The sequence below is a fragment of the Rhodotorula paludigena genome, assembly GCF_050403205.1.
Source record: "Rhodotorula paludigena JCM10292 DNA, Rt_paludigena_JCM10292v1_ctg12, whole genome shotgun sequence".
NCBI classification, from domain to species: Eukaryota; Fungi; Basidiomycota; class Microbotryomycetes; order Sporidiobolales; family Sporidiobolaceae; genus Rhodotorula; species Rhodotorula paludigena.
In genome coordinates, this window is record NW_027481446.1 from 79,515 (window position 1) to 107,286 (window position 27,772).

The 27,772-nt window shown below is 64.4% G+C and overlaps 12 protein-coding genes across 12 annotated transcripts; 3 read left to right on the forward strand and 9 right to left on the reverse strand.

Annotated features, from left to right (window-relative positions):
- Positions 1 to 20: 20 nt before the first annotated feature.
- On the forward strand, positions 21 to 3,601 carry JCM10292_001070 (uncharacterized protein; the record flags this gene model as incomplete). Its single annotated transcript, XM_076647927.1, has 7 exons — positions 21 to 297; positions 386 to 481; positions 599 to 1,566; positions 1,625 to 2,564; positions 2,627 to 3,030; positions 3,094 to 3,270; positions 3,335 to 3,601. 7 exons carry the CDS (start codon positions 21 to 23, stop codon positions 3,599 to 3,601), a joined length of 3,129 nt encoding a protein of 1,042 aa, XP_076506436.1.
- A 534-nt stretch (positions 3,602 to 4,135) lies between these two features.
- MAP2 (methionine aminopeptidase) lies at positions 4,136 to 6,173 on the reverse strand (the record flags this gene model as incomplete). Its single annotated transcript, XM_076647928.1, has 10 exons — positions 4,136 to 4,198; positions 4,261 to 4,347; positions 4,408 to 4,516; positions 4,581 to 4,630; positions 4,687 to 4,868; positions 4,962 to 5,058; positions 5,121 to 5,266; positions 5,352 to 5,659; positions 5,721 to 5,847; positions 5,993 to 6,173. 10 exons carry the CDS (start codon positions 6,171 to 6,173, stop codon positions 4,136 to 4,138), a joined length of 1,350 nt encoding a protein of 449 aa, XP_076506437.1.
- Positions 6,174 to 6,361: 188 nt separating this feature from the next.
- JCM10292_001072 (eL34 family ribosomal protein) lies at positions 6,362 to 7,224 on the reverse strand (the record flags this gene model as incomplete). The annotated part of the gene is made up of 4 exons (XM_076647929.1): positions 6,362 to 6,394; positions 6,489 to 6,638; positions 6,700 to 6,779; positions 7,146 to 7,224. The coding sequence occupies 4 exons, from the start codon at positions 7,222 to 7,224 to the stop codon at positions 6,362 to 6,364; spliced, it is 342 nt and encodes a 113-aa protein (XP_076506438.1).
- A 512-nt stretch (positions 7,225 to 7,736) lies between these two features.
- On the reverse strand, positions 7,737 to 8,384 carry JCM10292_001073 (uncharacterized protein; the record flags this gene model as incomplete). Its single annotated transcript, XM_076647930.1, has 4 exons — positions 7,737 to 7,895; positions 7,970 to 7,996; positions 8,061 to 8,291; positions 8,352 to 8,384. 4 exons carry the CDS (start codon positions 8,382 to 8,384, stop codon positions 7,737 to 7,739), a joined length of 450 nt encoding a protein of 149 aa, XP_076506439.1.
- A 1,246-nt stretch (positions 8,385 to 9,630) lies between these two features.
- Positions 9,631 to 11,715, reverse strand: RVB2 (RuvB family ATP-dependent DNA helicase reptin; the record flags this gene model as incomplete). Its single annotated transcript, XM_076647931.1, has 11 exons — positions 9,631 to 9,742; positions 9,813 to 9,909; positions 9,974 to 10,050; positions 10,109 to 10,329; positions 10,392 to 10,504; positions 10,559 to 10,682; positions 10,747 to 10,947; positions 11,012 to 11,205; positions 11,330 to 11,530; positions 11,599 to 11,653; positions 11,713 to 11,715. The coding sequence occupies 11 exons, from the start codon at positions 11,713 to 11,715 to the stop codon at positions 9,631 to 9,633; spliced, it is 1,398 nt and encodes a 465-aa protein (XP_076506440.1).
- Positions 11,716 to 11,982: 267 nt separating this feature from the next.
- JCM10292_001075 (uncharacterized protein) lies at positions 11,983 to 13,061 on the reverse strand (the record flags this gene model as incomplete). Its single annotated transcript, XM_076647932.1, has 3 exons — positions 11,983 to 12,450; positions 12,503 to 12,847; positions 12,903 to 13,061. The coding sequence occupies 3 exons, from the start codon at positions 13,059 to 13,061 to the stop codon at positions 11,983 to 11,985; spliced, it is 972 nt and encodes a 323-aa protein (XP_076506441.1).
- Positions 13,062 to 13,416: 355 nt separating this feature from the next.
- Positions 13,417 to 17,106, reverse strand: JCM10292_001076 (uncharacterized protein; the record flags this gene model as incomplete). The annotated part of the gene is made up of 2 exons (XM_076647933.1): positions 13,417 to 13,937; positions 13,995 to 17,106. The coding sequence occupies 2 exons, from the start codon at positions 17,104 to 17,106 to the stop codon at positions 13,417 to 13,419; spliced, it is 3,633 nt and encodes a 1,210-aa protein (XP_076506442.1).
- An 890-nt stretch (positions 17,107 to 17,996) lies between these two features.
- JCM10292_001077 (uncharacterized protein) lies at positions 17,997 to 18,968 on the forward strand (the record flags this gene model as incomplete). Its single annotated transcript, XM_076647934.1, has 1 exon — positions 17,997 to 18,968. One exon carries the CDS (start codon positions 17,997 to 17,999, stop codon positions 18,966 to 18,968), a length of 972 nt encoding a protein of 323 aa, XP_076506443.1.
- Positions 18,969 to 19,353: 385 nt separating this feature from the next.
- On the reverse strand, positions 19,354 to 20,276 carry JCM10292_001078 (class I SAM-dependent methyltransferase; the record flags this gene model as incomplete). The annotated part of the gene is made up of 3 exons (XM_076647935.1): positions 19,354 to 19,739; positions 19,800 to 19,887; positions 19,944 to 20,276. 3 exons carry the CDS (start codon positions 20,274 to 20,276, stop codon positions 19,354 to 19,356), a joined length of 807 nt encoding a protein of 268 aa, XP_076506444.1.
- A 543-nt stretch (positions 20,277 to 20,819) lies between these two features.
- PAN2 (poly(A)-specific ribonuclease) lies at positions 20,820 to 25,165 on the forward strand (the record flags this gene model as incomplete). The annotated part of the gene is made up of 14 exons (XM_076647936.1): positions 20,820 to 21,163; positions 21,224 to 21,350; positions 21,436 to 21,632; positions 21,695 to 22,531; positions 22,587 to 22,837; positions 22,896 to 23,203; positions 23,263 to 23,610; positions 23,673 to 23,733; positions 23,787 to 23,893; positions 23,954 to 24,066; positions 24,120 to 24,406; positions 24,471 to 24,605; positions 24,667 to 24,914; positions 25,001 to 25,165. The coding sequence occupies 14 exons, from the start codon at positions 20,820 to 20,822 to the stop codon at positions 25,163 to 25,165; spliced, it is 3,528 nt and encodes a 1,175-aa protein (XP_076506445.1).
- Positions 25,166 to 25,481: 316 nt separating this feature from the next.
- JCM10292_001080 (uncharacterized protein) lies at positions 25,482 to 26,181 on the reverse strand (the record flags this gene model as incomplete). Its single annotated transcript, XM_076647937.1, has 4 exons — positions 25,482 to 25,532; positions 25,602 to 25,628; positions 25,692 to 25,814; positions 25,903 to 26,181. The coding sequence occupies 4 exons, from the start codon at positions 26,179 to 26,181 to the stop codon at positions 25,482 to 25,484; spliced, it is 480 nt and encodes a 159-aa protein (XP_076506446.1).
- Positions 26,182 to 26,558: 377 nt separating this feature from the next.
- Positions 26,559 to 27,716, reverse strand: JCM10292_001081 (uncharacterized protein; the record flags this gene model as incomplete). Its single annotated transcript, XM_076647938.1, has 1 exon — positions 26,559 to 27,716. One exon carries the CDS (start codon positions 27,714 to 27,716, stop codon positions 26,559 to 26,561), a length of 1,158 nt encoding a protein of 385 aa, XP_076506447.1.
- Between the last annotated feature and the right edge of the window lie 56 nt (positions 27,717 to 27,772).

The window sequence follows — 27,772 nt, forward strand, 5'->3', positions numbered from 1 at the left end:
GCTCGCACGCGTTGACGCGAATGCAGCACCCCGCATCTCCCGCCGTCGCCGTCAACGCTGCAGGGCCGGGGGCATTCCCGCCGGTGTGCATTGCCGGGCGCGACTTTGGCTGGTCCGAGATCTCGCAGTGGAAGGGCTGGCGGGCGCGCAATTCGCGCGGCGAGGCGTCGGGCGACGTTGACGACATCCCGGAGGCGGTGCGGCGCATCCTCGAGCAGCAGCCCGACCCGCAGCGCCTCAGTGCCGACCCGTCGTACGCCCGCAACTACCTCGGCAGGCCAGAGACGCCCGAAGAGAGTGCGCTGCGCCCTCGTTCGCTCTCGTACAGTGCTCCGCGCTGACCTCTTGCCCCCACTCTCTCGCCTTTCACTCGCTCCACGCCCAGTCCTCGAGTACTTTGCCCGCAATGGGTTCCTCCCGCCCGCTCCTTCACCCACAGAGAAGGATCGCATCAAGCTCGTGCGCAAGTACGCCCTCGATGGTGTGTTGATCCTGCTTCCGCGTTCCGGTCATGGGAGACGCGCTAGCCGCGGTCGATGTCTGGCACCGAGCTCGTGAAACCCCGCACAGCCCTCGTACTCATCGTCGCTGGTCACAGATCCTGCAACCGTCAGCGCAGTCTCAGATGTCTGCGCCCTCGCCCGCGCCTTCTTCCCCGACGACGTTACCGTCGTCTCGACCGCCGTCACCGAGGACTTGACCTTCCTCACCGGCATCTCGCGAGGCCCTCACGACGACAAGGATTGGGCTAAACTGCTCGAGACGCTCGAGGCATCTTGGTGCATGTGCAGGCACGGTCTTGCCGCCGAAGACGACCAATTCGTTGTCCTCGATGCCGCCGAGGACTGGCGTGTGCGCCACAACCCGCTTTTCCGCCCCGAAGGCGGCCAGCTCCGCTTCTACGCCTCTGTCCGCGTCAGCCTGCCTGCAGGACCGGCCACTGCCGACCTGCCGCGACGCATGGTTCCTGTCGGCAACATCTGTGCGATCAGCCGCGAGCCGCACGCCGAAGTCACCAACGCGCAGATGACGGCTCTGCATACTCTCGCCAAGCGAGTCGAGCGCGATTTGCTGTCTGCTCACGAGAAGGAGCAGCAGCGCAAGTCACGCGACCAGGCGTCTTTCATCTCGTCGTTCCTCCAGCTCACGCTCGGAGGCTCCTCCGTCTCGAGTGACAAGGTCTCTGCGAGCATGCAGGCCGTCTTTGGCGGCGCAGGGACGACGTCGGCAGCATCGCGCAATGACACGGCGGCGTTCGGTCTCGCTGCGGAGCGCCTCTGCGCGCTGTCGAGCGCGACTTCCGCGACCATCCTCGACCTCCGCGCGTTCCTACCAGCCAAGCAGAGCGATAACACAGGTGACGATAGCTATCGCTCGGCGAAGCGTCCTCGCGTGTTCTTCCACTCGCAAACGGCCGACGGACTGAACTACGACATCGACTCGGGCGGGAATCCGCTTGTCGTGCTCGGACACTCGGGAGTATCGAATGCGGCGATACAACGGCTTACCAAGCTGTCGAAGGTGGACATCGAGCACTTTGAGCGGCTGATACGGCGGCTCAAGGATGTGCGCTCGCTTTCCCTATTTGAATACCGCTTCAAAGCTGACCGTTCTGCGTTGACAGGGTGCATCGCCTTCTATCTCGATACGCGGCACCTGCCTTCAGCAGCTCCTTCCATCTCATTCGCCGACCTCGCATCTCGTTCCAATCTTCGACCACTCCGGCTCTCTCGCTCTCCTCATCGTCGTCTCGCTTCACGACAGCCCTGAAGACTTGATCGACGGTGATCAGTCTTTCCTCGAAAACGTCGGGCATGTTTGCCTGTCCTCACTTATCAAGGACCAGGACGCCGAATCCGACCGTGCGCGTCTCGCCTTTGTCAGCTCGATCTCGCACGCACTCCGCCTCCCGCTGCACGGTCTGGCAGGCCAGCTCGAGCTCATCCGCGGCGCGACGCACGATCTCGACGAGTACCTGCAGGTTGCCGACGTCTGCATGGACTCGCTCCGTTCGACATTGCAGGACGCGATCGACTTTTACGATCTTAGTGATCATCTGTCCGTATCGGCGTTTTCGACCAGCACAGTGGAGCTCGTCGATCTATCGGCGCTTCTGCAAGACGTGACAACGCGCGCGCTCAATCGCTCGCTCCAGGTCGCCTTCGATGCGGACGACGATTGTGGCGTTCGCGCGAAGCCGGTTCGCGTCATCCTCGACGTTGCCGCTCGCGACCAGGGCTGGCTCGTGCGTGCCAATGCCGGCGACTTGCGCCGTATGGTCGCAAACGTCGTCGCCAACGCGTATACGTACACGAATGAAGGCGAAGTACGCGTCTCGCTTCAGCCGACGGGCGAAACCGTCAACGGCCAGCAAGTCGTTAAGATCTCGGTAAAGGACACGGGCGTCGGCATGGACGAGTCGTTCCTACAAAGCGGCCAGCTCTTCATTCCATTCCGCCGCGCCGACGCTTTCACGCCCTCGGCTGGTCTCGGCCTGCCCATCGTCAACCTGCTGGTCGCGCAGTACGGCGGTCAGATCCACGTTACTAGCGCTCGCGGTCGAGGTGCGTTCTTTAACTGGTCTTCCCCCGCTGCATGCTTGCAGCTGCTGACACGTTTTTCCCAGGCACGACCGTCGACCTGATCCTCCCTCTCAGCCTCGTCAACAGCGGGCCGGCACCCCCTTTCAATCGCTCACTCTCCGAGGAGATCTCCCTTGTCACTCGCGCCTACACTCGTGCAGCCCAGCATGCACAGCCCGATGGCATCACCAGCCCGCCGCTCGGCTGCACCTCCAGCACGGTCTCGCCTCAACCGCCCACTCCTGCACAAAGCCGCCCCACCTCTCGGGTTGGCAGCCCCACAGCTGGGTCAGACACCGCGTCGACAATGTCAACTTCGATGACGAGCGCACCCGGATCGCGGTCCTCAAGCAGCTCGTCAACGCATGCACGGCGGCCGCTGCGCGTACTCGGCTGCGAGGACAACCACATTGCGAGGAATCTGCTTGCCGCGCTGGTCAAGCAAAAAGTGCGGTGCCTGTACTCGCTCAGATCAAGCTGTCCTCCTACTGACACGCGTTCTCTCCCGTAGGGCTACGAGTTCCGCTCGGCTGTCGACGGACAGAAGGGTGTCGACATCTTCCGCGAGGGCGACTTCCGCCCCGATGTGACTGTCATGGACATCGGCATGCCAAACAAGGACGGCATCTCGGCTTCGCACGAGATTCGCGAGATCGAGCAGGAACGCGGCTGGCCGCGCCACAAGATTGTGCGTTGCCCTCGTCATCGAATATGGCATGCGCACGGCTGATCTCGCTTCCGAACAAACTCAGATCGCCCTCACTGGCCTGAGCAACGAGGTTGACCGGGTCAAGGCAAAGGGCACTATCGACGACTGGCTGCTCAAGGGCGGCAATTCCCTCCGCATCCTCACCGAGGAGCTCGCGCGTCTCCAGCTCGTGATTGGTGCCGGCGACGACGGCGAGGTCGTCAAGGCCTCCGGACCATCCGATCCATCCGCTTCTTCCCTTGCGCAAAAGGCCGCACAGACCGATTCTTACATCGCCACTAGTCCCGCCGTCCTGTCCGACAATACGTAATCAGCTTTCCGTCGCCTTCCCCCGCTCTACCACCTGTTGTCGTCCTTTCTCTCCTTCACTCTTTATTCACGGTCTTCTTGGGTTCATTGGGGTCCGCTTCCAGGGTTTTTGCATGGCTGCGTTCCAACGGTTGTATTGCAGTCCTCCATCTGTTTGTAAACCTCACAGCATGGGCTTGCCTTCTCGATCAGACGTTGTGCACGGTTCCACTCCTCGCATCTTCTCGCCGTGTTCCGGGTGTAGCTCCTCGCACCATCACCCCCCTACACACGCGGTATTGCCGAGCTTCTTCACATCCTTTGCGGTGGCTGAAGCAGCAATCGTGAGGACAGTGGACTCGAAGGTCTCGCTCGCGCGCTCGCTCAGGTTCGCAGCGCGAAAAGGCGGCGAGCCGAGGCTGGTTCCTCGGCCGAAGTGGACAACCTTCAGTAGAACACTTGAGAGAGGTTCCATGCGAGATGCGCGTTGCCAAGACCAGCGACAGGAGATGCCCATCGAGAGCTACAGGTGGGAGTTGCGAGGTAAAGACAACGCTCAATAGTCATCACCGCGACTGACGACCTCCTTGCAAGTCGGGCGGAGAAGAATGGTGTGTTCCTGTGCCCACGATGGCGGTCAACAACTACTCGCAGGGGAAGAAGGCAGGAGGCACAACGCACAAACTGCGCAGTCTGGGCACCGGGCCCGGCGATGTCAACGAGCGGAGGGTAGTCCTGTACGATCCCCGTGTTGACGAGTTCTCGCAGCTGTCGTACGAATTGTCAATGCCAGTCAGAGGCCGAGGGAGCGCGGGCTCTGTGACGCACAGACAGCGTGTAGTTCTTCTCGCCCAAGCGGTCAAGATACCGCTTGCACCACGGTAGCGTACCAAACTGCTTGTCGAGCACGCCGAGCAGCTTCTTGGACGAGTCAAACCTGGTGGAAGGCGGTCAATACGTCAGTCGAGGCCTCGCTGTGACGGAAGGAAGGGCAGACGCACCGCAGAGGCGCCTTGGCATCCGGTATGCGAGCGTAGTGCGAGCAGTTGTCCTGCGAGTTACCGCGTGTCAGCAACCTGACTAGGCAGACAAGTTGAGGGGACATACCGCATTGACTACGTAGCCCTCTCCGGTCGAGCCGAACGTCTCGATCGCAAAGTACTCACCCTCCTCCATCTTGACATCCGCCTCGTCGTCGTCTTCCCGTGGTGCGACAATCGGCACCGACTTGCCGCCGTGGATGATGTAGGGGTGGATCGAGTGTCCCGTAAGGTTGCGGATCGACTTGACTGCGAGATGGCGAGAAAGCAAGCGCATGCGCGAGGCGTCAGCGCGTGCTCCTGAACGTTGTCTTGACAGCACGTCTCGGATGCTGCACTCACCCTGGTGCGTCTTTCCGCCGACCTCGACCTCGTAGCTCTCCATGACCTCCTGAATCGTCCTCCCAATGTCGCCCATCCGCACGTCGATGCCCGCTTCCTGCAGTTCGCAGATCTGTCAGTGACCAAGCATGCCGTGAAGCGAGATGAAGACGGGCGCACCCGCACGCCCGCGTTCGTCGCATCCTGCACCGCCGCGAGGAGGTTGTCGTAGGTCGGCTCGAAGTTGAGCGTGAAGGCAGAGTCGACGATGCGGCCGTTGACGTGCACGCCAAAGTCTACTTTGAGCGTGTCTTCGGCGAGGAGGACTGTTCGAGCGGCAGAACCCAGACTCGAGATCAGTCAGTCTTGCGAAGGCTGACGACCAGACAAAGCGCTAGACAGCGGACGGACCAACTTTGTCGCCCGCATTGGGCGAGTAGTGCGCCGCGCAGTGATTGCGGTTGACGCCCGTCGGGAAGCCGATACCAGACTGCATGCCATTCTCCTCGACGAGCGCACGCGTGCCGTCCTCGATCATGGTCGCAATCTCGGTGAGCGACATGCCCGGCTTGATGTTGGCGCGCGCGTACTGGCGCACTTGGCGGTGCACCTCGGCCGCGCGCCGGATCGCGTTGTAGTTGAACGCAGAGTCGTCCGGAAGCGAGAGGTGCTCGCGGTCCTTCGCCCGCATCTCCTCCGACGTTGTCCGCCACGAGTTGCTGCAGGGTTGGCGCGTCAGTAGTGCACACGCTCAAAGCGAGAGAAGACTACCAGACGCACTTGCCGATGTATTCGCACTCCTCACCGACAGGGTAGTTGCCATCCTTGAAGAGGCGCGAGACGGGGACGGTAGGAGGCTCGGTCTGCACGACCGTGGCCTTCTTCTTCTTCTTGGGCTTCTTCTTCTCTGCGGACAACCAGGGCGCAGGTCAGCCCGGTGATGTCCTCAGTCATGCCGCTCCGCGCGGGAGACGATTGTCGACTCGCTCTTCTTCTTGTCTGCGGTAGGAGAGGGTTAGCTTGAGCGGTGCAGCAAGGTGCAGTGGACGCACCAGCACCGGTCGCAGCACCCTCGGCGTCGTCGTCGCCGTCATCGTCGTCGCCGTCGTCTCCGTCGGCTCCGCCGCTCGGAGCAGGCGCAGCGGGGGCAGCCGCGTCCTTCTGAGCGTCGTTCAGCGCGAGCTGAGCCAGCTCGTCTGCGGGAGCAGCAGCTGGAGCAGCTTCGGTCGCCATATTGCGCAGACGAAGGTGCCGAAGATGCGCCTCTCGCGGAGTGCTCGTGCCGAACACCGCCTCCTCCCCGTCCAAGCTCTCTCGCACGCTCTCGACGAAGCACGATAGATGGTTCAACTGCGCCTTGCACGGTATGGCATGCAACCGCACGGTCCCCGCTCTACCACCCGAGTCCAAAAGCAAGCCGTTTACTTCTTGCCCTTGCTCTGCTGGGCAATGACCTGTCGTCGCGCAAACGGGCACGCAGAGGGAAGCCCCACATGCCGTCAGCACCCGCTCATTCGGCGCAACAAGAGGCGGGAAAGCAAGACGCACGCGCTTGACGATCTTGGCCTCCTCGACAAGGAACGCGCGGACGATGCGGTCGCGGACGCAGGTCGCGCAGCGCGAGCCACCGTACGCACGCTGGACCGTCTTGACCCGCTTCGAGACCTGCGCGTACTGGCGCGGGCGGAGAGCCGGGACCTGCGTGCGCAAGCTAGGTGAGCAGGTTGCACGGTGGGGCGAGGCGCGAGGAGAGACGGACACCGGGGAGGGCGATGTGGCAGTCACCGCACTTGGGGGCGGTCGCGGCCTTCTTGACCGTGAGGTAGCGGAGGTTGCCACCTGCATACGAGCACAGCAACGGTCAGCACGGCTGCTCCGGCAGAGATGGACGGACCTGCTCCTCCTCGCGGCTGCCCCCGCCTGACCCAACCAGCTGGCGACCCCAGCCTGCCTGCCTGCTGCAGCGCTCGGCCGACTCGTTCCTCCGGATAACGGTCCTCCAGCCCTATGCCGCAGCTCGTGAGGCAGCGAGACGAGCGCGGTGTCCGCCTCGCGCCGTCGAGCTCGCCCGACCACGGCCCGCCTCGTGCACGCGGCCGCAACCCTCGCGCGCCCGCTCGTCCGGCCCAGGCTCCTCCTGAGTGCCTCTGCAGGCGTCTGCGCGCGCTCCCAGGCGCGCGCGAGGTCGAGGGAAGCGAGGCTGACCCGGGGTCTTGACAATCCGCTTGCCGTTCGACTTGGTCGAGTAGCTCTTGCGAGTGCGGAGGGTGACACGCTGAACCATGGCGAAGAGCTGCTGATCGGGCGGGCGGGGCAATGCGCACAGCGGCAGGCGAGCGGGCGCAGGCGGGGGCGGGTCGAGGCGAGGGAGGGGTTTTCGTCGCGGGCAGGGGCGAGGGCGGGGCGGCGCGGGCGGGCAGAGAGGGGCAAGGCAGTCAGCTGTGCGGCTCTCTCGTGCCTAGGCAGCGCTCGGTACGCACTTGGCGGGCGACGAGGGACCGAGAGAAAGGCGACGCTCGCCCGCGACTTCGCGCTCGCCGTCGACGGCGGTCAGGCTCTCGCGGCCACGCTCCACCGCCTGCTCGCGCTGGTGAGGCTTGTCCTGTGCTACTACATGCTGCTGGTCGCTTGTACGTCGTGTGTCCCGGCGTGTCCTACGTCCTTGCGGTCTCTCCACCCTCTCCTGCTCGTTCGTGCTCTCCGGCTTGGTGGCTCTCTAACTGAGAGCGGCCGTCGGACGGGTCGACAGAAATGCATCACGCTTAGAGCCCCTTCATCGCTCCCTCTCACGCTCAGCTAGAACAGCCCCGCCTCCCACAGCGTCTTGTGCGTCCCCTCGTGTAGCGCCGTGCGGTGCCCGATCTGCCGGTACGCGTCGTGATGGCCGAGCGCATGCGGCGTCAAGTTGCTGGCCTTCTTCTTGACCTGCTTGACCAGAGTCGGCGAGTGGTCACACTGTTAGTGGACTTCTGGTGGCTGCAAGATCTGAAACGGGTACAGGTAGGTCGTCGATCGCTTGAGATACGCACCAGAGTTTTGAAGATTGCGACTGTCAGCTGCACGGCAGATCAGGCTCAAGTTTCGCTGCATACAGCAGCAGTGCGGCAGAAACTCCCTTACCGTATAGAACCGAAGCGCAGCAGGCGACGGTTGTCCGTGGTCTTGCTCCGCCGCTTGCCAGAGCTTGTCGTGACCAGTCTCCAGCGCATTCCACACTGCAAAGCGCTGGGCGCACGACAGAGTATGCCACTTTTTCGCGACCCAGGCCTTGCATGGCTCGATCTGGCACGCAAAGTCGTTGGCGAAGCCGTCCAGAATTTCTTGCACTTCGGCAAGCAGAACGTCTTTGGCCTGCACAGACAAGCATGAGTTGACACGGGCAGGCGCGCCAGTTGCAGAGGATACACTTACGATTGTCCCCGTCTCGACAGCGTGAGCCACCATCGCGGTAGGCGAAACGTCCTGTCAGAAGAGAACACCGGTGAGCAGCCAATGGCGGGATATGCGTGGAGCAGAGCTTGCAATCTTGTGAAGCCGCTGAAAGTAAGCCAGTACGCCGCGGACGAAAAGTGGCCTGCCGACCCATTCCGCTTGCAGCTTGCGTTCTGTCTGTTCGAGTAGCATCGGCCCGATGATGGCGTTTCGCGAATTGATTCCGCCCATCAGTCTGATCAGCCTGGGGCGGATGTAGCTCGACCAGCAGCGATCAAAGTCGAGGGGGTTCCCTTGAGCAGTTGACATGATGAAAACGCGGGAGGAACGTGCAGGATCGCCGCGGGGGTCGCTCAAGTAGAGTCTGTAGCCGCGATGTAAACAAACGCGACAGCGGGGAGAGCAACGCGACGCCCGCGACGGCGAAGGAGTCGAAGAGGGAGCCCGCCACGTCCCGCAAGGCGCATGCAAGCAACATGGCGCACGCAAGAATGCCCGTCTGTGCACGGAGACTGCGCGGAAGCTGCCGGGCGGTCTGAGCGCCTGACAGGAGACAGCGAAAGCGGCTAGCAGCAGCCGAACCGGCGTGGCAAGCGACAGACTGAGGAGAGACACAGCGACAGAGACGCAACTCCACAGCAGAGCAGCAAGAGCAATTGACCACGCTCCATCAGCTTGCAAACTAGGTTGGACCCCCACGAGAGAGCTGCAAACCCCTGTGCGTCCCGCCGACGTCGCTCGCCCGACCCTCCCTCGCACGCCACGCTCGTGTGAGTCCCCACGCTCGCGCTCCGACATCGTCTACCAGCGCCCGACCTGCCCGCGAGCAAGCCGCGCGCGGTTCCGGCTGTCGAGGGGCGCGAGCTTCGAGGGACTGAGCGAGGCGAGGAGGGGAGAACGGACGACAAGGCGCGGCAGTTTGGGTTAACGCGGCGGGGCGAGCTCAGAGTCGGGCTGTGTTGGCTCCTCGGGTGAGAAGTGCAGTCATCCTGGGAGCGTGGTAGGAGGGAAAGCCAGGTGGCCGCGCCGCGCCCGACCGCGAAGTACCGGCGTTTCTTGACTTGCGCAGCATATCCAAGAGCTGCATGCGCATACTGGCCTTTCGACTGACAGCGAGATGACAATGGAGCCAGTCAGGGGCGTCAGGTCCTTCCGGCGCTTCGACCAAAACTCTCAAGGGCTCTACCCTTACGCGTCCTGCGCAAGCGAGTTGGCTTTTCCCTCAATCTACAGCTAGACAAGGCGAGCATCGCGCTGCCTATGCGGCCATGTCCATCGCGTTGCTGGCGTAGCCGGCCTGCCCGTCCTCACCGATGAGGAGCGAGTTCTGCTCCTTGAGGAACTGGACACTGCGCTTCTCGTCGAGAAAGCTGCACAATGATCGAGGGTCAGTAAACACGCTCAAGGTTGGCTCCGAGACGAGCGGTAACAGGCACGTACAGCGTGTAGACCCTCCGCACGTCCGGCACGTCCACCTGCGCAGCCTTTCGCCGGCGCGCTACCAGGTTCGAAAGCGTGATGAGCTGAATGACGTAGCCTGCAGTAGAGTCCAAGAGTGTCAGGAGTGGGTCAAGAGGAGCGCGAGGACTCATGAGGCGCACGAAGAGAAGTCTCGGAGCCGATCTTGGTGAGGATCTCGAGCGCGGCGGGGGAAAGCGAGACGTCCTCTTCTTGCGAGCTGCACATTCGAGAGCGTCAGTCATGAGTCCGGCAGCGGGGTGAGGCGTCGAGCGAACCGGATGGAAAGGATCTCCTTGATGTCTTCCGGTGCGTACGCCGAGGTCGAGATGATGAGCGCGCGGTCGAGGAGGTCGATGGGGATGCCGTGCGGGCTCTTGTACTTGGTGCCGCGTATCCGGGTCATGCCGCGGTTCGACGCCATGATGACGATCGGCGCAAGCTCGGTCTCGAGCGCGCGGTTGAGGAAGGAGAAGCACTCGATGTCGAGCATGTGGACCTGTGTAAAAGCGACTTCCGTGAGCAAGGGGCAGCATGAGGCGACGCTGGGCCAGCACGTACCTCGTCGATGAACAGAACGCCCGGCACGATCTCTGCCTTGCCCTCCTCCCGCCAGTCGCTGACCTTGGCATTGATCTGGTCGCGCAGCTCCGACTTGATCTCGCCCGTGTCACCTGCGAGACCATCATCAGCATGGTTTCTGCGACCCAGAGCGAGGAGCGACGCACCAGCAAAGAGCGCAAGGAAGCCCTGCGTCCGCGAGTTAATCACGTCGATCTCGTGCAGCGACACCGTGTGCACGACCTCCTTCCGCACTTGCAGCTCGCCCTCGGGGCACTGCACAAACTTGGTCTGCGGGAGAAAGCATGGTCAGCTTCGACTTTCCAGTCTGCCGCAAAGAGGGAGAACGACGCACGTCGGCGCCCATCGCGTCGTAGTCGCGCGCACGCGTGAAGGACCGGCCGAGCTTCGAGATCTTGCCCGTGCTCTTGTCAATGACGATAACATCGCCTGCAATGACCTTCTCCTTCGACAGCGCGTCGATCATCTTGTTGCCCAGGTCGTACACAGTCTCCATGTCGGTCGTCTTCATCGTGATCTTGCCCGTCTTCGAGGCCTGCGGGTGTGAGCTCGGCGAGTCAGCGTCTGTTTCAGCGTGCGGGAGACGAAGGTAGACGTACGCCAGTCAAGCTGCGGTCAATCTGAATCTCGACAACCTCGCCCTCGATGATCTCGCTCTCCTCCTTGATGCGCACGCCGATACTCCGGCGGAAGGCCTGCGTGAGCGCCTCGGTCTTGCTCATCTCGAGCGAGAAGATCTCGGACGCAGAGATCATGGTGAAGGGAACATCGGTGCCGAGCGACTGCGCCATGCCTGCGGGAGGAGACGCCGTCAGCGCATTCGACTCGGCAGGTCCATTCATACTACGGTATGGCACCGCCCGACAACTGCAGCACGCAGCGCTGAGCCTGCGAAAGTCGGAGGAAACGCGACGCACCCATCGCAATGGCCGTCTTTCCCGAACTCGGCGGGCCCGCCATCAGGACGGCCCTGCCGGCGATGCGGCCCTCCTTGACCATCTTGAGGATCACGCCGGCGGCCTTGCGAGCCTTGGCCTGGCCGACCATGCCCTGGCTGCTCCCCCTCGGCTCGAGGGTCGTCGCATCGAGCCCAAGACCGTGGATGTGCGAGTGTGCGCCTGTGTGAATGCGAGATGGTCAGCCAAGCTGCTCTGCACGCTCTACAGGGCTCTGCAAGTCGACGAACCGAGACGCTCCAGCTTCGTTGCTTCGCGCTCCGACGTCGTGGCAATCTGTGCAGACTGCGGCTCGAGCGAGTCAGTGCGGGTATATGGGCCATGCTGGACAAGGCTGCACGGACCATAGTGCAGAGAAGAGCCGGTGTGGGCGAGAGCAAGCCCCGACTTGGTCGCTTCGCCTCGACCTCATCACCAAGAAACGCTCTCAGGTCCCAGTGCCATTCCATGACGCCTTATACAGTTTCGAATCAAAGTTGTGTAGCGTAGCTCATGCGCGCTGCGCCACACGAAACATGCCCGTCTCCGCCCACTCCAACGGCAACGGTGAACGAGCAATCGGGTGCAGGACGTAAAGCTAGCAACAAACAAGAACGCACACCTCTACAGCGACCTCAGAACCACCTGGCACCCTTCCGCACGCCCGATGAATCAGTTGAAGGCGGCGCGAAGACGCCCTTTCCCTTCCCCGTCAAGTTCCGCTGCTCCCTCTCCCACCGCTCGTCCGCCTGGAACGCCTCGATCGCCTCCTCGAGCTCCCCACCTTCGCGCACCTCGACCTCCGCGGCAGCTTCTCCTCGAGCGGCGCGGTTCTCGCGCACGAAGCGCGCCTCGTCCTCGCGCTTCTGAAAGACCTGATCGCAGTACGCCTGCGCGAGGGCCCAGTCAGGGCACTTGACCGCAATCTGAAAGCGGCGGACGATGAGGCGTTTGCGCTCGAGAGGCGCGGGGAGGAGCGGCTCGGTCGAGGTGGACGGCCGGGCGCCTGGAGGGAGGAGGATGAAGGGTTTGGCGTGCAGAAGGTGCGGCGTCGTCGTGAGCGTCGATATGGGCAGCTTGTTCAGCGTACATAGTACGTGACCCTGTCGGAGCATCGTGAGCATAGCAAGGACAAGTTGAAGGCAGGGAACGCACCTCTACGCCGTAGCGGAGCGACAACCCGAGCAGCGTGTCGTCCGGCCTGATGTGATGCAGCGCGCACTGCTCCCTCTTCTCGTCGTGCGTACCGTACGCAGCACCCTCCGCACCTGCCTCGTACGCAGGTGGCGCAGTGTCCCCCCACTCCTGCTCGTCGGCAGCCGGAGGAGGGGGACGTGGCGTCCCCGGCTCTTCCCCTTCGTCGTCAGAGTCGTCGCCGAGCACGAAGTCCTGCTCCTTCTTCGTGTCTGCGTAGCGTGGCGGACTGGGCGCCCGAGATACCGACTTTGGTGTCGTACCGCTCGAGAGGAGATCCTCGGCTGTCGAACAGAGAATGCACGACTGCAAGCTCAGGGCGCGTGAGTCGTGGCTCTTGAGGAGAAAAATCGGAACACACCTGCGCCAGACTCCTCCGCTTGCGCTGACAGCTGCCACACACCGAGTGACCGCACGCGAAGTCGACGGGTGGCGGATCGGGCTTCTCCGAATGCGCAGGGACCGCGGACGAGCTCACACCCGCATCGAGTGTAGCACAACAAGCGCAGCACAGCTTCATCGCTAGCGAAAGACGCAGAGGACGCGGCGAGATCGGGGAGAATGAGCGAGGGTGGCGGTGCTGGTCTCGTCTCGCGAACTCGCGCTCGCGCCAGGAGCGAGAATGTTGCGAAACGGAGTGACGGTACAGCCGAAGGTGTATGCGAGCGATGGAAAGACGAAGATGCCAAACGAGCGGGAAGGGAATTAAGGGTGAGGCATAATCGTCGCGTGGGTAAGGTAAACGGGACCAGTGTCTGCTTGTATGGGCGACGGAGCAAAGATGATGCGAGGTGTGGGATACAAGCGATTGTTGCGGACGCAAGAGGGAATGCGGAAATGAAAGACGGGATATAGGAAAGGGAAAGACGATGCCTCTAGGGGCGACGGGGAACCGCACTCATGTGGGACGATGCCCTGTAACCGTTGGCACGCATGACGGGAGCACCGCCGCTAGCGGGGACACCCATCATCGAGCCCGGCGCGCCGCCGCCGAGCGTGCTCATCGGCGCAGTCGGGAAACCCAGCGCCGAACCAGCGTAGGCGGGCATGCCGTAGAAGGCGTGCTGCGGCGCAGGCGCGTACTGCGCCGGGTGCAAGAACGGCTGCGACATGGCGTAGGTCGGCGCGAAGGGTGGGAGGTGCATGCTCGCCATCGAAGGTTGCTGCGCGTGCCCGTACCCGCCAGCGCCCATGAACGAGTTGAGCGAGCCGAGGCTCGCGCTGCCATGCAGGTGCCCCTTGGCGCCACTGCGAATTGATGCGTCGTCCTGCGCGCCGATGACGCTGCCAGCGACGCTCTCGGCGCGAGCCTGGAGCGCCGCCTGCTGCATCATCGCCATCATCTGCCCGGCGCGCTGGTGGAGCGACATCTTCTGGTCGGGCGGGAGCGAGGCGTCTGTCGAAGACCGTCAGTGAGCGACAGCAAGCGTGGAATAATGAGAAGGAAACGCACAGAGGTACGGGTCGACGCCAGGCGGAGCCATCGCGAGCGGCGAGTACGCGCCCCCCATGCCCATCGCCATGTGCGGGTGCATCCCGCCTCCCATCCCGCTCATCATGCTCCCCTCGTACCCTCCGAGCACGCTCCCGCGCGTCGGCAAGTTCGCGAGCGGCTCGTCCTCGTCGCTGTCGCCCCGACCCGCCGCCGCGTCGGGCACGAGCCCGCTCGGGTGGTTCAGGTCGCGGCCGATCTTGAGCGCCGCGAGCGCCTCGGCCTTGTGGCGCGCCTTCATGCGGTCGTACACATTGTCGTCGACGGCGGTCGACGAGGAAGACGAAGGCGGCCCGTCGCCGCCGAGCGCCGACGTGGCCGAGCTGGCCCGCATGTGCAGCTTCGAGGCGGGTGGAGGGGCGACGGGCGCGAGCGTCGAGCCTGTGCGTGCGTGCGAAGCGGGTGGACCGGCGAGCATGGACGCGCGCTGCGGCTGGTGCGGCTGGTGACTGACAACGGGACCGAGCATTGGCAAACTCGGACTCGAGCGATGCGAGTGCAGGTTCGTGGAGCTCGAGCTCGCAATGGCGCTCAGCCGGCGGCCTTTGTTGGCCCTCGATACGTCAGTCTGGGAGGGAAGGCCTGCGCCCAGGTCGAACTTGACGGACGGCTTGGACAGCGACGTCGGCGGGATGGCGGGCGGGAGAACGAGACCCAAGTCGGACACACTCGGCGAGTTCTCGTTAGGCGTGTGTGGCGCAGACGACGTCGACGCCGTGCCAGAGCCGGACGAGGCCGACGAGCGGTCGCGTGCTTCGGGCGTGGCGAAGAGCGGAGATGGGACAGGCGAAAGCGCGGGCGTAGCTGCGCCCGACGCAGGAAGAGAAGCGGAAGGAGCGAACGAGGGCAGCGTCGGGGTCGTCGGATTCGAGACGGAGCGCGAGGCGTAAGCGGGGCGGAGAATCGAGCGGGTCGGCGACGAGGGCGCCGTGACGGGCGTTGCTGGGCTGCCGGATGCGCCTGATACAGCAACAGCAGCCGTGGCCGCCTGCGAGATAGTCATCGACGTCGAGAAGCTCAGCGTCGACACGCTGCGGCGGTTCGATCCGCGCCGGCCGAGCGGTGATACGCCCAGCTGCGACTGGCTCTGCCTGCCCCGCGAGCCCTGCTGATGCTGCTGCGCGGCGAACGTCTGCGTCGTCGGCGAGTTCGGATCGCGCAGCACCTCGACCTCGTTGCTCGGCCGCCGTTGCGCGTCCAGGTTCGGGCGCGAGCTCGACGAGGGCAACACGGCGGGGCGCGCGCCGGCGTCGAAGCTGCCGCGCTGCGACATCGGGAGCGTCAAGTCGGTCTGGCTGCGACTGCGGATCTGCGCGAGCGGGACCTCGTCGTCCGAGTCGGACTCGGTCGCTCCGTCGTCCGATCCGGCTGCGTCGTCGTCGCTCGTGTCACTCGCCCAGCCGCCGCGTTTCACCGGCGCTTTGCCCTTACCCTTGTTAAGCTGAGTAGGCGCGCCGGGCCCGACGCCCATCGACTGCAGCGCCGACTTGACCGAGTCCTGCGCGAGCGAAGAAGTGCGCTTCGGGCGCGGGATGGTCGCACCGGTGTCGGAGAAGCCTGGCGTAGTCTGAGGCGTGGGCGGCTGGATAGCGAAGGAGGGCGTCGCCGAGAGGACCGAGGCGCGGCCGGTCGTGCCCGTGCTGGACTTGCGCGGGGTCGAGAGGTCCCTCGCGCGCGCAGCGGACGGCGGCTCGAACGGCGCATCGACGGGAGATGCGACAGGCGGGCTCTGCGTGAGCATGTCGCCGTACGACGCGATGAGGCGCAGGTCCGAGTCGCCGCTCGAGAGGCGGTGCGGCGCCGGGCGCTCGCTCGCGGCCGCAGAAGGCTGCGGCGTCGACGCCGCAGTACGCAACTCGGGAGCAGTGGTGTACGACGTGACCGAGAAGAGCGACTCCGAATTGGTCAGGCCGTACCCGGGGCGGGACCGCGCACTGGCAGGACTCGACTCGGAGGGCGACGGTGCTGGCAGCCCGTTCGTCTGCAAGCCCGGCGAGGCGAGGGACGCACTCGACGACGTACGCGAGTGCACCGACGAGTTGGAGCTGTTGCTATGCTGCCCGATCGCGAAAGAAGGGCGTGGCGGGACGAGCGGGGACGAGCTGGCGCCGAGATCGGAGAAACTAGAACCTCGGCGGCTGGTTCTGCTCGCAGGCCGCTGTGGCTCGAAGCGAGAGCGACTCGGCTGGTCGGTCGGGGAGGTTGCGTCGTTTGCGTCGGCGAGAGAGGCGAGAGAAACGGAGGACTTATTGCGCGCCGAGGCGAGGCGGAAGGCTTCGGCGGAGATGGTAGGGGAAGGAGCGCGCTCCCAAACTGATGCTGAGGAAGAGCTGTTACCGAGAGTGGCGAGGGACGGGCGTCGAGGATGTTGACGGGGAGCGTAGGGCCCGTTCTGGCTGCCGCAGTCGAGCGAGTTGCGCAGCGACTCTTGCTGCTGGTGGGCGGACGTTGAGTCGTAGGCGTCGTAGGACGGGCGAGAGTGGATGCGGCTGGCCGGGGCAGAGTGGAGCGCGCCGAGCGGGACGGGGTCTTCGTGCACGCGCGAGACGGTGCGGAACGAGCGGACGACGAAGCCGCTCCCGTCGTCTGCGCCTGCTCCGCCATCGATGCCGAGCCCCTTACCGTCCACTGTGCTCGAGATGCTGGCCTGGCGCTGCCTGCTGCCGCGCCCGAGCTTCCAGCGGCTCCACCTGCCCTTGTCCTGCGCCGCGGGCGGGTGCTCCTCGACGGGCGCCATCGACATTGCCGACGCCTGACGCTGTCGCGGCGAGCTGCCGTCCCGGCCTGAGAGACCGAACGCGGGGAGCGAGAGGGTGCTCGAGCCTGCGCGGCCGCCCGAACCGCCGAAGACACGGTAGCGATCCCCGGGCGGTGCGAGGTCTGGCGAGTCGAGACCGCCGTACGCCGTCTGAGCGCTCGTGCTCGACCCGTAGGACCTTCCCAGCTCTTCTGCAGGCGCCCTCGACGCGTTCAGCGTCGTGGCTGGCGGTGCCGACGCCGTCCTCGCCGACCCTGGGGGAGGACCGGGCGGCGACGCGGGCTCGCGCTGCTTCCTGCGCAAGAAGAGGCCCATCGTGGCTATTGATACGCGCAAAGCAAGGTCAGCGTCTGTTCACACGGGCAGCCAGCCCGTTATGGCGCTGCCAAGCGCGACCACTTCGGCGCGGAATGATCGTGCGAGGCGGAAGCGCGAGCGCGGTGGAAGCGGACAAGGACGCACGGGCAACGATGAGGCCTGTTGGGGCTCAGGCGGGGTCACTGCGAGCGACTGCAGCTGTGCAGAGCCACGGCCGGTGCGTCGGGCGGCGAGGAAGAGCGTGAAACGTGCCGTCGACCAGATCGGGAGGGGACGAGGCCTCCTGGTGCCCGGAAACGATCGCTGTCGTGCAGCCCGGTGCTCGCAGTCTTGAGCGTGCGCGCCCGTGCACTGCAAGTGCTGGCTGCTCGAACGGGGCCACGGTCGGGCGGCGTTGGTGTGCTTCTCGCCTCCAACCTGCCCCCGCCCGCGTCGATCGCCTCGAGGCCCAAAATGAACTCCTGCAGTCGGATGCTCCTCTTCCATTGGCTGTCAGCGAATTACCTACGCTAGGCCCTGATGCTCGCTACGCCTCGCAGCCTCAAGCAGGGCCGCAACGATTTGCGAGACATACCTGACGCCGCTCAAAACCGCGGACTTACGCCTGCACCGCCCCCTGCAGCGTTCACGCTCTCACGTCCTCGACAAGGGCAGCGCCGCTGCAGGACGTGTGCTGTCATGTAGTCTACAGTCCCGCACCCACGGTCCTGTCTTGGTCTTGTCGCACGCCAGAGTTCTGAGCGAAGCGAGGCGACGTCACGCGCATGCCGGTTCCCCGGCTCCGCGCAGCCTCGCCTTCGGGGGACGAGAAGTTCCTTGTCCTCGAGCTTGCGCTCTCTGCCTCTCTCTTTCCTTGCTGCGCTTTGCCCTTCCAGCAGCACTTTACAATGTCTGTCTCAGCGCTCTCTGCGAGCTCGCCATCTCCACCGACAATCTGCACGACCTCGTCGTCGAACCGGGATCACCAGTCGTCGCCTTCGCCGCAGCGCAACCATCACCGCTCGAGCAGCCCTTCGCGTGCGGCGGCCGCCGACCAGCAGCCGTCGCAGTCCCGCGCACCGCCTCCGGCGCATCTCCCGCCGCCCGCCGTCAAGGCCTTGCGGCCGCAGCGGCCCGCAGCGCCCGTCCGTCTCGCCACGCCGCGCTCGGGGTACCCGTTCCCCGTCATGGTTTCGCACGGAGGCACCCCGCAGGAGGAGATCGAGCCCACGCTCGAGCCGTACAAGGACGCGCCGCGGCCGCAGCCGCCGTCGCGCAAGCACACCCAGCAGGGCGACGGGTGGGACACGCCTGGCTCGTCGTCGGGCGGCCTTTCGCGCGCGTCGTCGCTGACAAGCAATACCTCGAGCCGCGGCATCGGCAGCAAGCTGGGACACCTGCCCCTGTCGCGCCTGACGTCGGCCTTCTCCGACGCCTCGTCGTCGCCAAGCCCCGTCTCGTCCTCGTCCTGCTCCACTCCAGACGACAACGAGTCGGTCTCGTCGCCCTTTGTTCCTGAGGAGGACATGAAGGCCGCGCGAGCTGCGTCGGGTCTCCCGGGCGCAGCTTCGGCAGCGACGACGCCCGCCGACATCGCGCGCTCGCGCCTCAAGCACGCCGGCTCCACGCCCGGCGCTCCGCCTCCCGCGCCCCTTGTCCACACGGCGGCTGCGGACGGCTCGCAGAACCTCGTTGACCGCGAGGACGTGCGCCAAGGCTCGTTCGCGAGCTCGACGTCATCGCGAGGCTCGTCTCCCGGCGCGAGTGAGCGCAAGCAGCAGCGCAACCCGCTCGCTCAAGGCCTCGCTGGCCTGAGCGTCTCGTCGCACAGCGGCGAAGAGAAGGAGCCGGGCGTCGGCGCCAAGTGGGAGGTCGACTGAGCGCACCGCTCCGCCCAACCTTCGCATCCTCGCCTTGCGTCACGAGTATGACTCGACGCCTGTACCTAGCCTTCGTTGCCTTGTCGTACTCCTCTTTCGCGGCCTCGCCGCGCTCTTCGCGCGCCCTGCACGCATCCCGCCTGCGCTTCATGTCGTCCTTTGTCGAGGCTGGAACCTCTTCGCCTGTAGCCCTAGCCCGCCTCGCATCTTACTGCACATAGCTCACGTTCGTCCTCCTCCTCACCGTCTATAGTCGTTCCTCCCTCGATCCGTATTTTTCGCGTCCCTCCCCTTTTCTCGCACCTTGCACATCACGATCTCGCTCTCCTCAAAAAGACTGATCCCGCTCCGCCAGTGATAGCATCGTGACCACTACGAAAGCAGTTCAGGCCTTCCCCGCCGCAATCGCCGTGCCCTCCCAGACGAGCGTGAACGGCCCACTCCCGTGCTCCGCCTCGAGCAGCTCGCGCATCTTGGCGTTGCGCTCCTCGTTCGAGAAGAGCCCCTTGACGCCCTTGGTCATCATCGCGAAAAAGGCGTCGACGTTGTCGAAGCGCACGTCGACCGCGATCGGCTCGAGGCGCACCGACGACTCGGTGCACCCGGCGTCGACGAGTACGGCCGGGACGTTGGCGGGGAACGTGAGCGGGCCCATGCGCGCCGTGATGTCTGGAAAAGATGGGTCGGCCCGGCGCAAGAGCGGGATGAAGCCCGGGCTGTGCCAGGTCGTCAGGCCGAGGGTCCCACCGCGGCGAAGGACACGGAGCGACTCTGCGGGGCAAGCACAGCTCAGTGCCGGGTGAGTGGGTATTGGACGGCCAGGACGCGCACCTGAGAGACCCTTGGGCTGGTCCGGGTAGAGCTGGATGCCGAAATGGATGAACGAATAGTCGAAGGACTCGTCAGGGTACGGAATGTTCTGCGAGAAGCAAAACGTCAGGCTATACAGTGTCTAGCGCTGCCGGTACAACTGACCATGCCGTCGATGACCTTGGCCTCGACCTTGTCCCAGCCGTGCGACCGGATGCGGTCCTGCGCGATCATGACCATGGCCTCCTCGACGTCGCCTACAACGACTTCGACGTCGGCGCTCGCGGGGAGGTTTTCTTTGAGGATGACGGTAAGGATGCCGGCACCGCCGGCGTTCTCGATGACCTTGACAGGCTTGGTCTGGGCGGCTTCGAGCACGCCCGCAAGCTTGAGGACTTGAAGGCACGGCTTGCCCGTGATGGTCTCCATCACTTCGGCCTCCTCCCGTTTGAACTCGGCAAACTGGGGAGAGATGCGGTTGCGGTCGACTTCGTCCATCGTGGCGGGCAGTAGCTTCGCCTTGGGAGAGCGCAAGGCAGCCGAGAGAGGGAGCCGAGAGCGGAAGAGGGAGGCGAGGGACGACAGGAGGGGCGCTCGTAGAGGGAGCGCGAGCAAGCAAGTGAAGCGAAGGAAGGCAAGCCGCGACCACGCAAGACCAGCCGAGAGGGCGAAGGCTGACCGGCGAGTCCGACACACCCAAGGACCGGCAATAGACCGTCGAATCACGTGGAGTCGGCGAGGGTAAGCTGCGCTCCAGTCAGCAGCTGACTATCCGACGGGCGTCACCGCGCAGCACAAAGACGTCCTGAAGACCGAGGACGAGCGGAACCAAGTTCATCGCCGCGACACAGGACGAGGTCGGGGTCGCCCGCACCACACTCCACAGGCACGGCCAGGAAGGCCAGTGCGCGCCGGACAAGCTGTTCCGGGGTCTACCGACACGCGTCTGAGGCAGAACGACTTGATCGACACCTTCGCCGTTCCCGCGACTTGTACGCTCGCGGCCAGAACAGCGACCACCGCGTCCTGAAACGCTCAAGGATGGCGTACGCGCAGTATGGCGGCGCAGGAGACTCGCCCTGGCAGCCGCTGCCCTCGCAATTCCTGCCGAGCCCGCCGACCGCGCTCGCGTTCGATCCCATGTCGCCGCTCCTGTTCGCTGCGACGCCGACGGGCACCGTCCAGAGCTACTTCTGCTCGCCGACGACGGGGCTCTCGGGGCGGTACACGAGCTACCGCGGGCACTGGGGCGCGGTCGGCGAGATGGGCATCGACCAGTCGGGCATCCTCAGCGTTGGTGGAGGAGGCGCAATGCCCGGCAGGAGCGGCGGAGGGGGCAGCGTCAAGCTCGCCAATCGGAGAGGCATGACGCTCTGGAGCGTCGAGTGCGTTTCGTGCGCCCCGTTGCCGCAAGACTCGCCCTGCTCACCTTGCCCCACCTGCAGAACCGATCCGCCTGTGCCGCTCACGACCTTTGCATACACGCCCTCCCGCTCGTCCGAGGTCATCGCAACTGGCCCTGGCAGCGACCTCTTCGTCGTCAACCTCGCGCGCGGAAGCATCACGCGCAAGGTGAGAACTCCGTTGCTTCCTTTCTGAGCTGAACTCGGCAGTCATTTGCGTCAAACTGGTTGCTAATGCACGCGGTCACCTGCAGCAACCTTCACCCTTCTCCTTCGTGCACCTGCGACGATCAGCACAGCTCATAGGCTCGACCATGACGGGGTCGCTCGCGATGCTCGACACGCGGACACCCGACATCGCTGTTGGCGACACAGTCCTCGCACATACGGGCGGGATCAGCCAGCTCGAGACAGAGGGCAACTACATCGTGACTGTCGGCTTCACCATGCGGTGATTCTTGCTTTCCGCTACCTTGATCCGTTCAAAGTCGCTGACGCCTTCCCGCAATGCAGGCAAGGTCTCCCTCTTCCCGACCCGTACCTCAAGCTGTATGACACACGCTACCTCCGTCCCCTCACGCCCATACCTTTCCCCACTCCGCCCGCCCTCGTCCGCTTCCACCCCCGTCTCTCCGGCAACGTCGTCGTCGCCAGCTCTGACGGCCGTGTACAGCACCTCGACCTGAAGGACGTCAGCAAGAGCAACGTCTTCGAAGTTGGCACGCCCAGCATGCTCAACTCGATGGCCATCTCGCCGACAGGCGAGGGTCTTGCTTTCGGCGACGCCGAGGGCTACGTCCACCTCTGGTCCGCCCAGCCCGAAGAAGGCGATGCCAAGTTCTGCCGCTACGAAGGCGAGATCGAGCTGCCGGATCAGCCTGAACCTCCGAAGCGGATCGACTGGCGCGACGACACGCCGCTCAACTCGATCGGAATGCCCTACTACGATACCCCGCTCCTCTCGCTCTTCCCGCAGGACATGATGTCCCCTTCGAGCCATGCGGCATCACGACGACGCGTTCCGATCGACCCGCAGATCCTCGCCTCAGCTAAGACGGTCGACTTCGTCGGCTACGCGACTTACCCTGCGCACCTCCGCGCCGCGTCTCGCCGCAATCAGGTCCGGACGTCGGCCAACGCCAAAGTTGCCGGTCGACTCGGCGTCGACGCGCCCATGTTCCGCTCGGAGCGCGAGCGCGCAGACGCCAAGCGCCGGCGGGACTACGGCGACGAGGCGCGCCAGGAGGACGAGGAGCAAGAGGAGGTGGGCCACGAAGACCAGATGCCGAAGCACTACCGCCGCGTCGAGATCAAGTACAGCCGTTTCGGTATCGACGACTTCGACTTTGGGTGCGTCTGCCTCCCATGTCGTGCCCGGCCCGCAGCTGACAGCGGTGTCCGCCAGGTTCTACAACAAGACGAGCTATTCGGGACTCGAGACGCACATCACCAACTCGTACACGAACGGTCTCCTCCAGGCGCTTCACTACCTCCGGCCGATCCGCACGCTCGCGAAGAGCCACACCTTCGAGGCGTGCCCGAAGGAGAACTGCCTGCTGTGCGAGGCTGGCTTCTTATTCCGCATGCTCGAAGACGCCAAGGGCCAGAATTGCCAGGCCAGCAATTTCTCCCGCGCGTTCGGCGCAAATCCGCAGAGTTCGTTCTTTATTTCATCGCACCCGACTGTGCCATCGCTAACCCGCACCGCGTCCAGTTACCGCCCTCGGCCTGATTGACCACGAAAACGACGCGTCCAAGTCGGTCGCTTACGCCACCCTCATTCAGACCTTCAACCGCTACCTCCTCGAATGCCTCACTTCCGAGTCGATGCTGCCCGGTGCATCACCGCGTGCGCCACGGCCACAGCTTCTCAAGAGCACGGCTGGAACGCAGCCGGCGAAGGCACCGCTCGCTCAGCTCGTCAAGGTCGACATGCAGTCGCACAGCACCTGCCAGCACTGCAGCGCTCGCTCGGACCGCGAGACGGGTCTAAACGTGATCGACCTTGTCTACCCGCGACGAGTGATTTGCACATTGAACATACCCCGATTTGCCGATGCTGACGCCCGCTCGCCTCGCAGGCCATGTCCAACGAGCCTCCTCCTCAGACTTCTTTCGCGGCCATCCTCTCTGCCTCGATTGCACGCGAGACGATGGCGCGTCTCCCGTGCTCGTCCTGCCGGCAGAACACGCATGTGCGGATCCGCCGCGCGCTTCCGCCCGTCGAGAACCTTCCGCCCGTCCTTGCGCTGAATGCCGGCGTGCGCACGGCGGAGGAGCTCGAGTTGTGGCGCGATGGGCGGGAGAAGGATGGGAGTAGGTTCGTGCCTGGGAGGTTCAGGCTCGCGAGGGGCCCGAACGGCGAGGCGATCGTCAAGAAGGCCGAGGGCGCACGCAAAGAGGGCGAGGAGGTCGAGTACGAGCTGCGGGTCTGTCTCTTTTCGAGAATACAAGTCAGGCACCGCGGAGCTGATCCACCTTGCGCTGGCAGGCAATGGTCGTCCAGATTCAGTCGGAGGATGAGGCGCCTCACCTCGTCTCACTTGCGCAAGGTACGCATCGTCACCCGTTGCAGTCAGTAGGGGGGCTGACTTTGTCTTCTCAGTCGCAACTGCCGAGGAGAAGCCCGGCGCATCGTGGCACCTCTTCAACGACTTCCTCGTCAAGCCCGTCAGCGAGGAAGAGGTCCTCAGCTTCCCTGGAAAGTGGAAGGTGCTTGCATGGCTGTTGGGTTCCACGCCTTGCGGCTCCTGACTTTGGCTGCACTCGCAGATCCCGGCCGTCCTCTTCTTCGAGCGAGTAGACGCGAAGGACATGCTCGACTTCTCGGAGCTCCCGCTGCAGAGCGACCCGTCGATCCTCTGCGAGGACATCACCATCTCGAAGTGCGTGTCGGTCGCAGCTACGGCCTCTTGTCATAACTGACGGGTGCATGCAGGAACCGCGACCGGTCGATGATCAAGCACCAGCCGTTCCGCCTCGACGAATTGCCACGCCGAGGGACGCTCGTCGCGATCGACGCCGAATTCGTTTCACTGCAGCAGGAGGAGGCCGAGTTCCACTCGGATGGGACGAAGAAGGTCTTGCGGCCTTCGCGGCAGACCCTTGCTCGTGTGTCTGTCTTGCGAGGCGAGGGGGTTGAGACGGGCATCCCATTCATCGACGACCACATCCACACGAGCGAGCCTGTCGTCGACTACCTCACCGAGTTCTCCGGTATCCGTGGTGCGTTTGTCTCGATCGTACTGGTTTTCCGCCGTGCCGTGTTGAACCTTTGGCTTCCGCACAGCTGGAGACCTCGACCCGGTACACTCGCGGCATACCCTCGTCCCGCTCAAAGTCGCATACAAGAAGCTTCGGATGCTTGTCGACCTCGGCTGCGTTTTCATCGGGCACGGCCTGAACAAAGACTTCCGCATCATCAGTCCGTCTTCATCTTTCGGGTCCGCGGTCTCGGCTCGCTTGCTGAACACCTCGCAACGCAGACATCTACATTCCGCCTTCGCAGATCATCGACACCGTCAACATCTATCATCTCCCGCACCGCCAGCGCAAGCTCTCTTTGCGCTTCCTCGCCTACGCCGTCCTACATTCTGCAATCCAGGCCGACACGCACGACTCCATCGAGGACGCACGGACGGCGCTCCAGCTGTACGAGCACTACCAGCGGCTCGAGGCCGAGGGGACGTGGGAGGAGACGCTCGAAGAAGTCTACCGCGAGGGCAAGCAGACGGTGCGTTGCTTCTGTTTACTCGGCTGACTGACTCACGAGGGGGTGAGAGGGCCAGCCGCTGATCTCGGACTTCTTGCGACTCGCAGAACTTCAAGGCGCCCGTCGAACCGCCGCCTCCCGCGCCTCGCACCGAGTCTCCCGGTTTCGGCGCCCTCGGTCCGCTGCCGCAACAGCAGCAGGGCATGTTTGTCCGTGGCGTGTTCCCACCGCCGATGCAAATGCATGGCAGGCCGCCACGCGGCTTTATGTGAGCAGGGGTACAGACGGTCGGAAGCGGGTTGAGCTGCCATGTTGTCTGTCTGCCAATACATCTCCATAACTCGTGCTTCCGCCTCATACGAGAGATCTCTGGCTGGCTATCGAGGTTCGGAAGAAGCGGACGGGCGCAGATGGCCTTCTCATTGCGGCTCGTCACCGCCATCACTGGAATCCGGCTTGCTTTGGCTGCTACCGGCTGCGAGGTACGAAGAGGGAGCTCTTCGCGTGATAATCTCGTTCGACGAGTCTTGCGTGTCCGAGCGAGCGGGACTGGGAGAGCAGCAAGGTCAGTCCGGGAATGAGTCTAAATCAGAAAGGTTGCTGCCGCACCAGCGCGTAGGGCGCCTGGTCCTCAATGCTCTAGGACATAAGATTATCAGCGCTCGAGGTTAACAAGTCGTGAGAGCTCGGTGATTCGAACGAGCATACCGTGCCCCTCGCATGTGGCGGCTTCAGCTGTCAGGATCCATGCTCCTCAGCCTCCGAGTACCAGAGTAGCAAAGCGTAATAACAACATACCTCGATACTGTCACGTTGTGCGCTCTGCAGCATCCGCCTGTACACCTCAGGGGACGGTTTCGGCAAGTCGTACGAAGCTGCGCCTGTCGCGATGGCGTCGAGACAGGTCATTCGCACCTTCCACTGCGTCGATAGGGTAAGGACAAGCGTCAGCGCTGCCGTAAGAGAGACAAAAGCAGTCAGTCCGCGAGCAGAACGGAAGAGGGCTCACCAAGTCGTCCGGACTCCGCACCTTTCCCTTCTCAACCTCATCGACCAGCAAAGCCCACTCGGCCATGCACTGCATCTGCGTCCAAGTAGAGAGGGTCGCCCACTTGCGGCGCGAAATTCGGTCGAGGTATCGCTCCTTTGCCCACGCCCAGACGGCAGTCGAGATCGTGCGGTGCCCGCGAGACGAGGTGTAGCCGAGCCAGCGACTGTCGTAAGCGACTTCGAACGCTTGTTCTAGGCGCGCGGTATTGTCTTCGAGCGGATAGGCGAGAGGAGGCATGACGAGACGACGGAGACAGAGTGGAAGGAGGAGCGAGGGACGGAAGCAGAGAAGCAGGGAGCCAGTTGACCGCGTTGGCGCGTATGGCTTGGCGGCTGCAAGCGGTCGCGAGAAGAGTCTCGAGAAGGGTGCAGGTGTCCGCCAGATCCGAGAAGGATGCGGACAGGAGAGCCACAGAAGGGAGACCGAGACCAAGCGTGCCACTCGGCAGGAGCCCCCGCGAGGCGAGAGCACGGCCAAAGGAGACAGTACGCAAGCGGCAACCTTAGTTCGGGGTCGCGACAACGCCGTGATCGAGGAATGGTGAACTGCTGGTTGTTGCTTCAGGCTCGACGCCTGCTTCTTCTCCTTCTCGGCCCCCTGGCGACGTCCAGCGTCTATGCCTGCGACTCGGCCTCGCCCTCCTGCGCCTCGCCGAGCTCCCACCGCGCAAGCTCGACGACCTCGAGTCCGCGCGAGTCCTCGCCCTGCACCCCACGCGCCTCGCTCCACTTCTGCAGCACGTCGCCGACCTTGCTACCTGCCTCAAACTCGAAGTTCGGAGACGGCGCGAGCGTAATGAGCGACTGGTCGTACAGCGCCGTGCTGGCTTCGCCCTCAGCCACAGGAGTCACCGCTGCGCTGCGCACCGAGGTTGTGGGGAGGGCGACGACCTGGCGAGCGAGCGCGCGCAAGAGACCCTTGACCTCGGCCTTGTCGATCCCGGGCTTGTTGCGCGACAGGCGCGCAACGAGGAGGCCGCCGAGTGAGCCGGACTGGACGCCGTCTGCCGCGACGGCCGCCGCAGGCGTCTTCGACCCGTGCAGATACGACGACGCGAGGAAGATGGGCGAGGAGGCCGACGTCGTCGGGTCGAGAGCGATGCTCGACGCGCGGTGCAGGCGGATGTTCTCGCCGAGGCGCGAGACGATCGACGCGAGTCTCGTCTTGACCGTCTCTTGCGGTGCGGCGTCGCCTGCCGCGGCGAGCTCGGCGACGCGACTCGGTGCCGGGACGACGGGGGTGTCGAGGAGGGAGGGGGCGGCGGTGTCGAGGGTCACGAGCTTGTGCGAGTCGGGGATGGGTTCGGCAAAGTAGGCCACGCTACGAGCGAGACTCTCGGCGAGCTCGCGGAACTCGTCTGTCCGCGCGACAAAGTCGGTCTCGCAACGGAGCTCGACGAGCGAGGCGCGCACACCGACGCCGCCAGCGCCGTCTGCGAGGACGGCGACAGCGACGAGGCCCTGTTCTGCGGCGCGGCCGGCGAGCTTCTCAGCCTTCTTGGCGCCCGACTCGGCTGCCTGCTGCGCGATCCATGCGAGTGCGCCCTGCACGTCGTTCTGGGCGGCTACGAGGGCGGAGCGGGCGAGCGAGAGGGGGGTGCCGGGGCGAGCGGAGCGGATCTTGGAGATGAGGGCGACGGGGACCTTTGGCGGGTCAGCGGCGCGGGTGCACGAAGATGCAAAGGATCGCAGAGCTTGCGTTCTGGCGGCCTGGGCGGTGTGCGGGCGCACGAGAGCGGTTGCGACGAGCGAGCGGAAGAGGACGGGCGCCATGGCTCGTGAGCAGCTGCGAGTTGGAGTGACTGCGCGGGCGGCTGATCTGTGCGTTC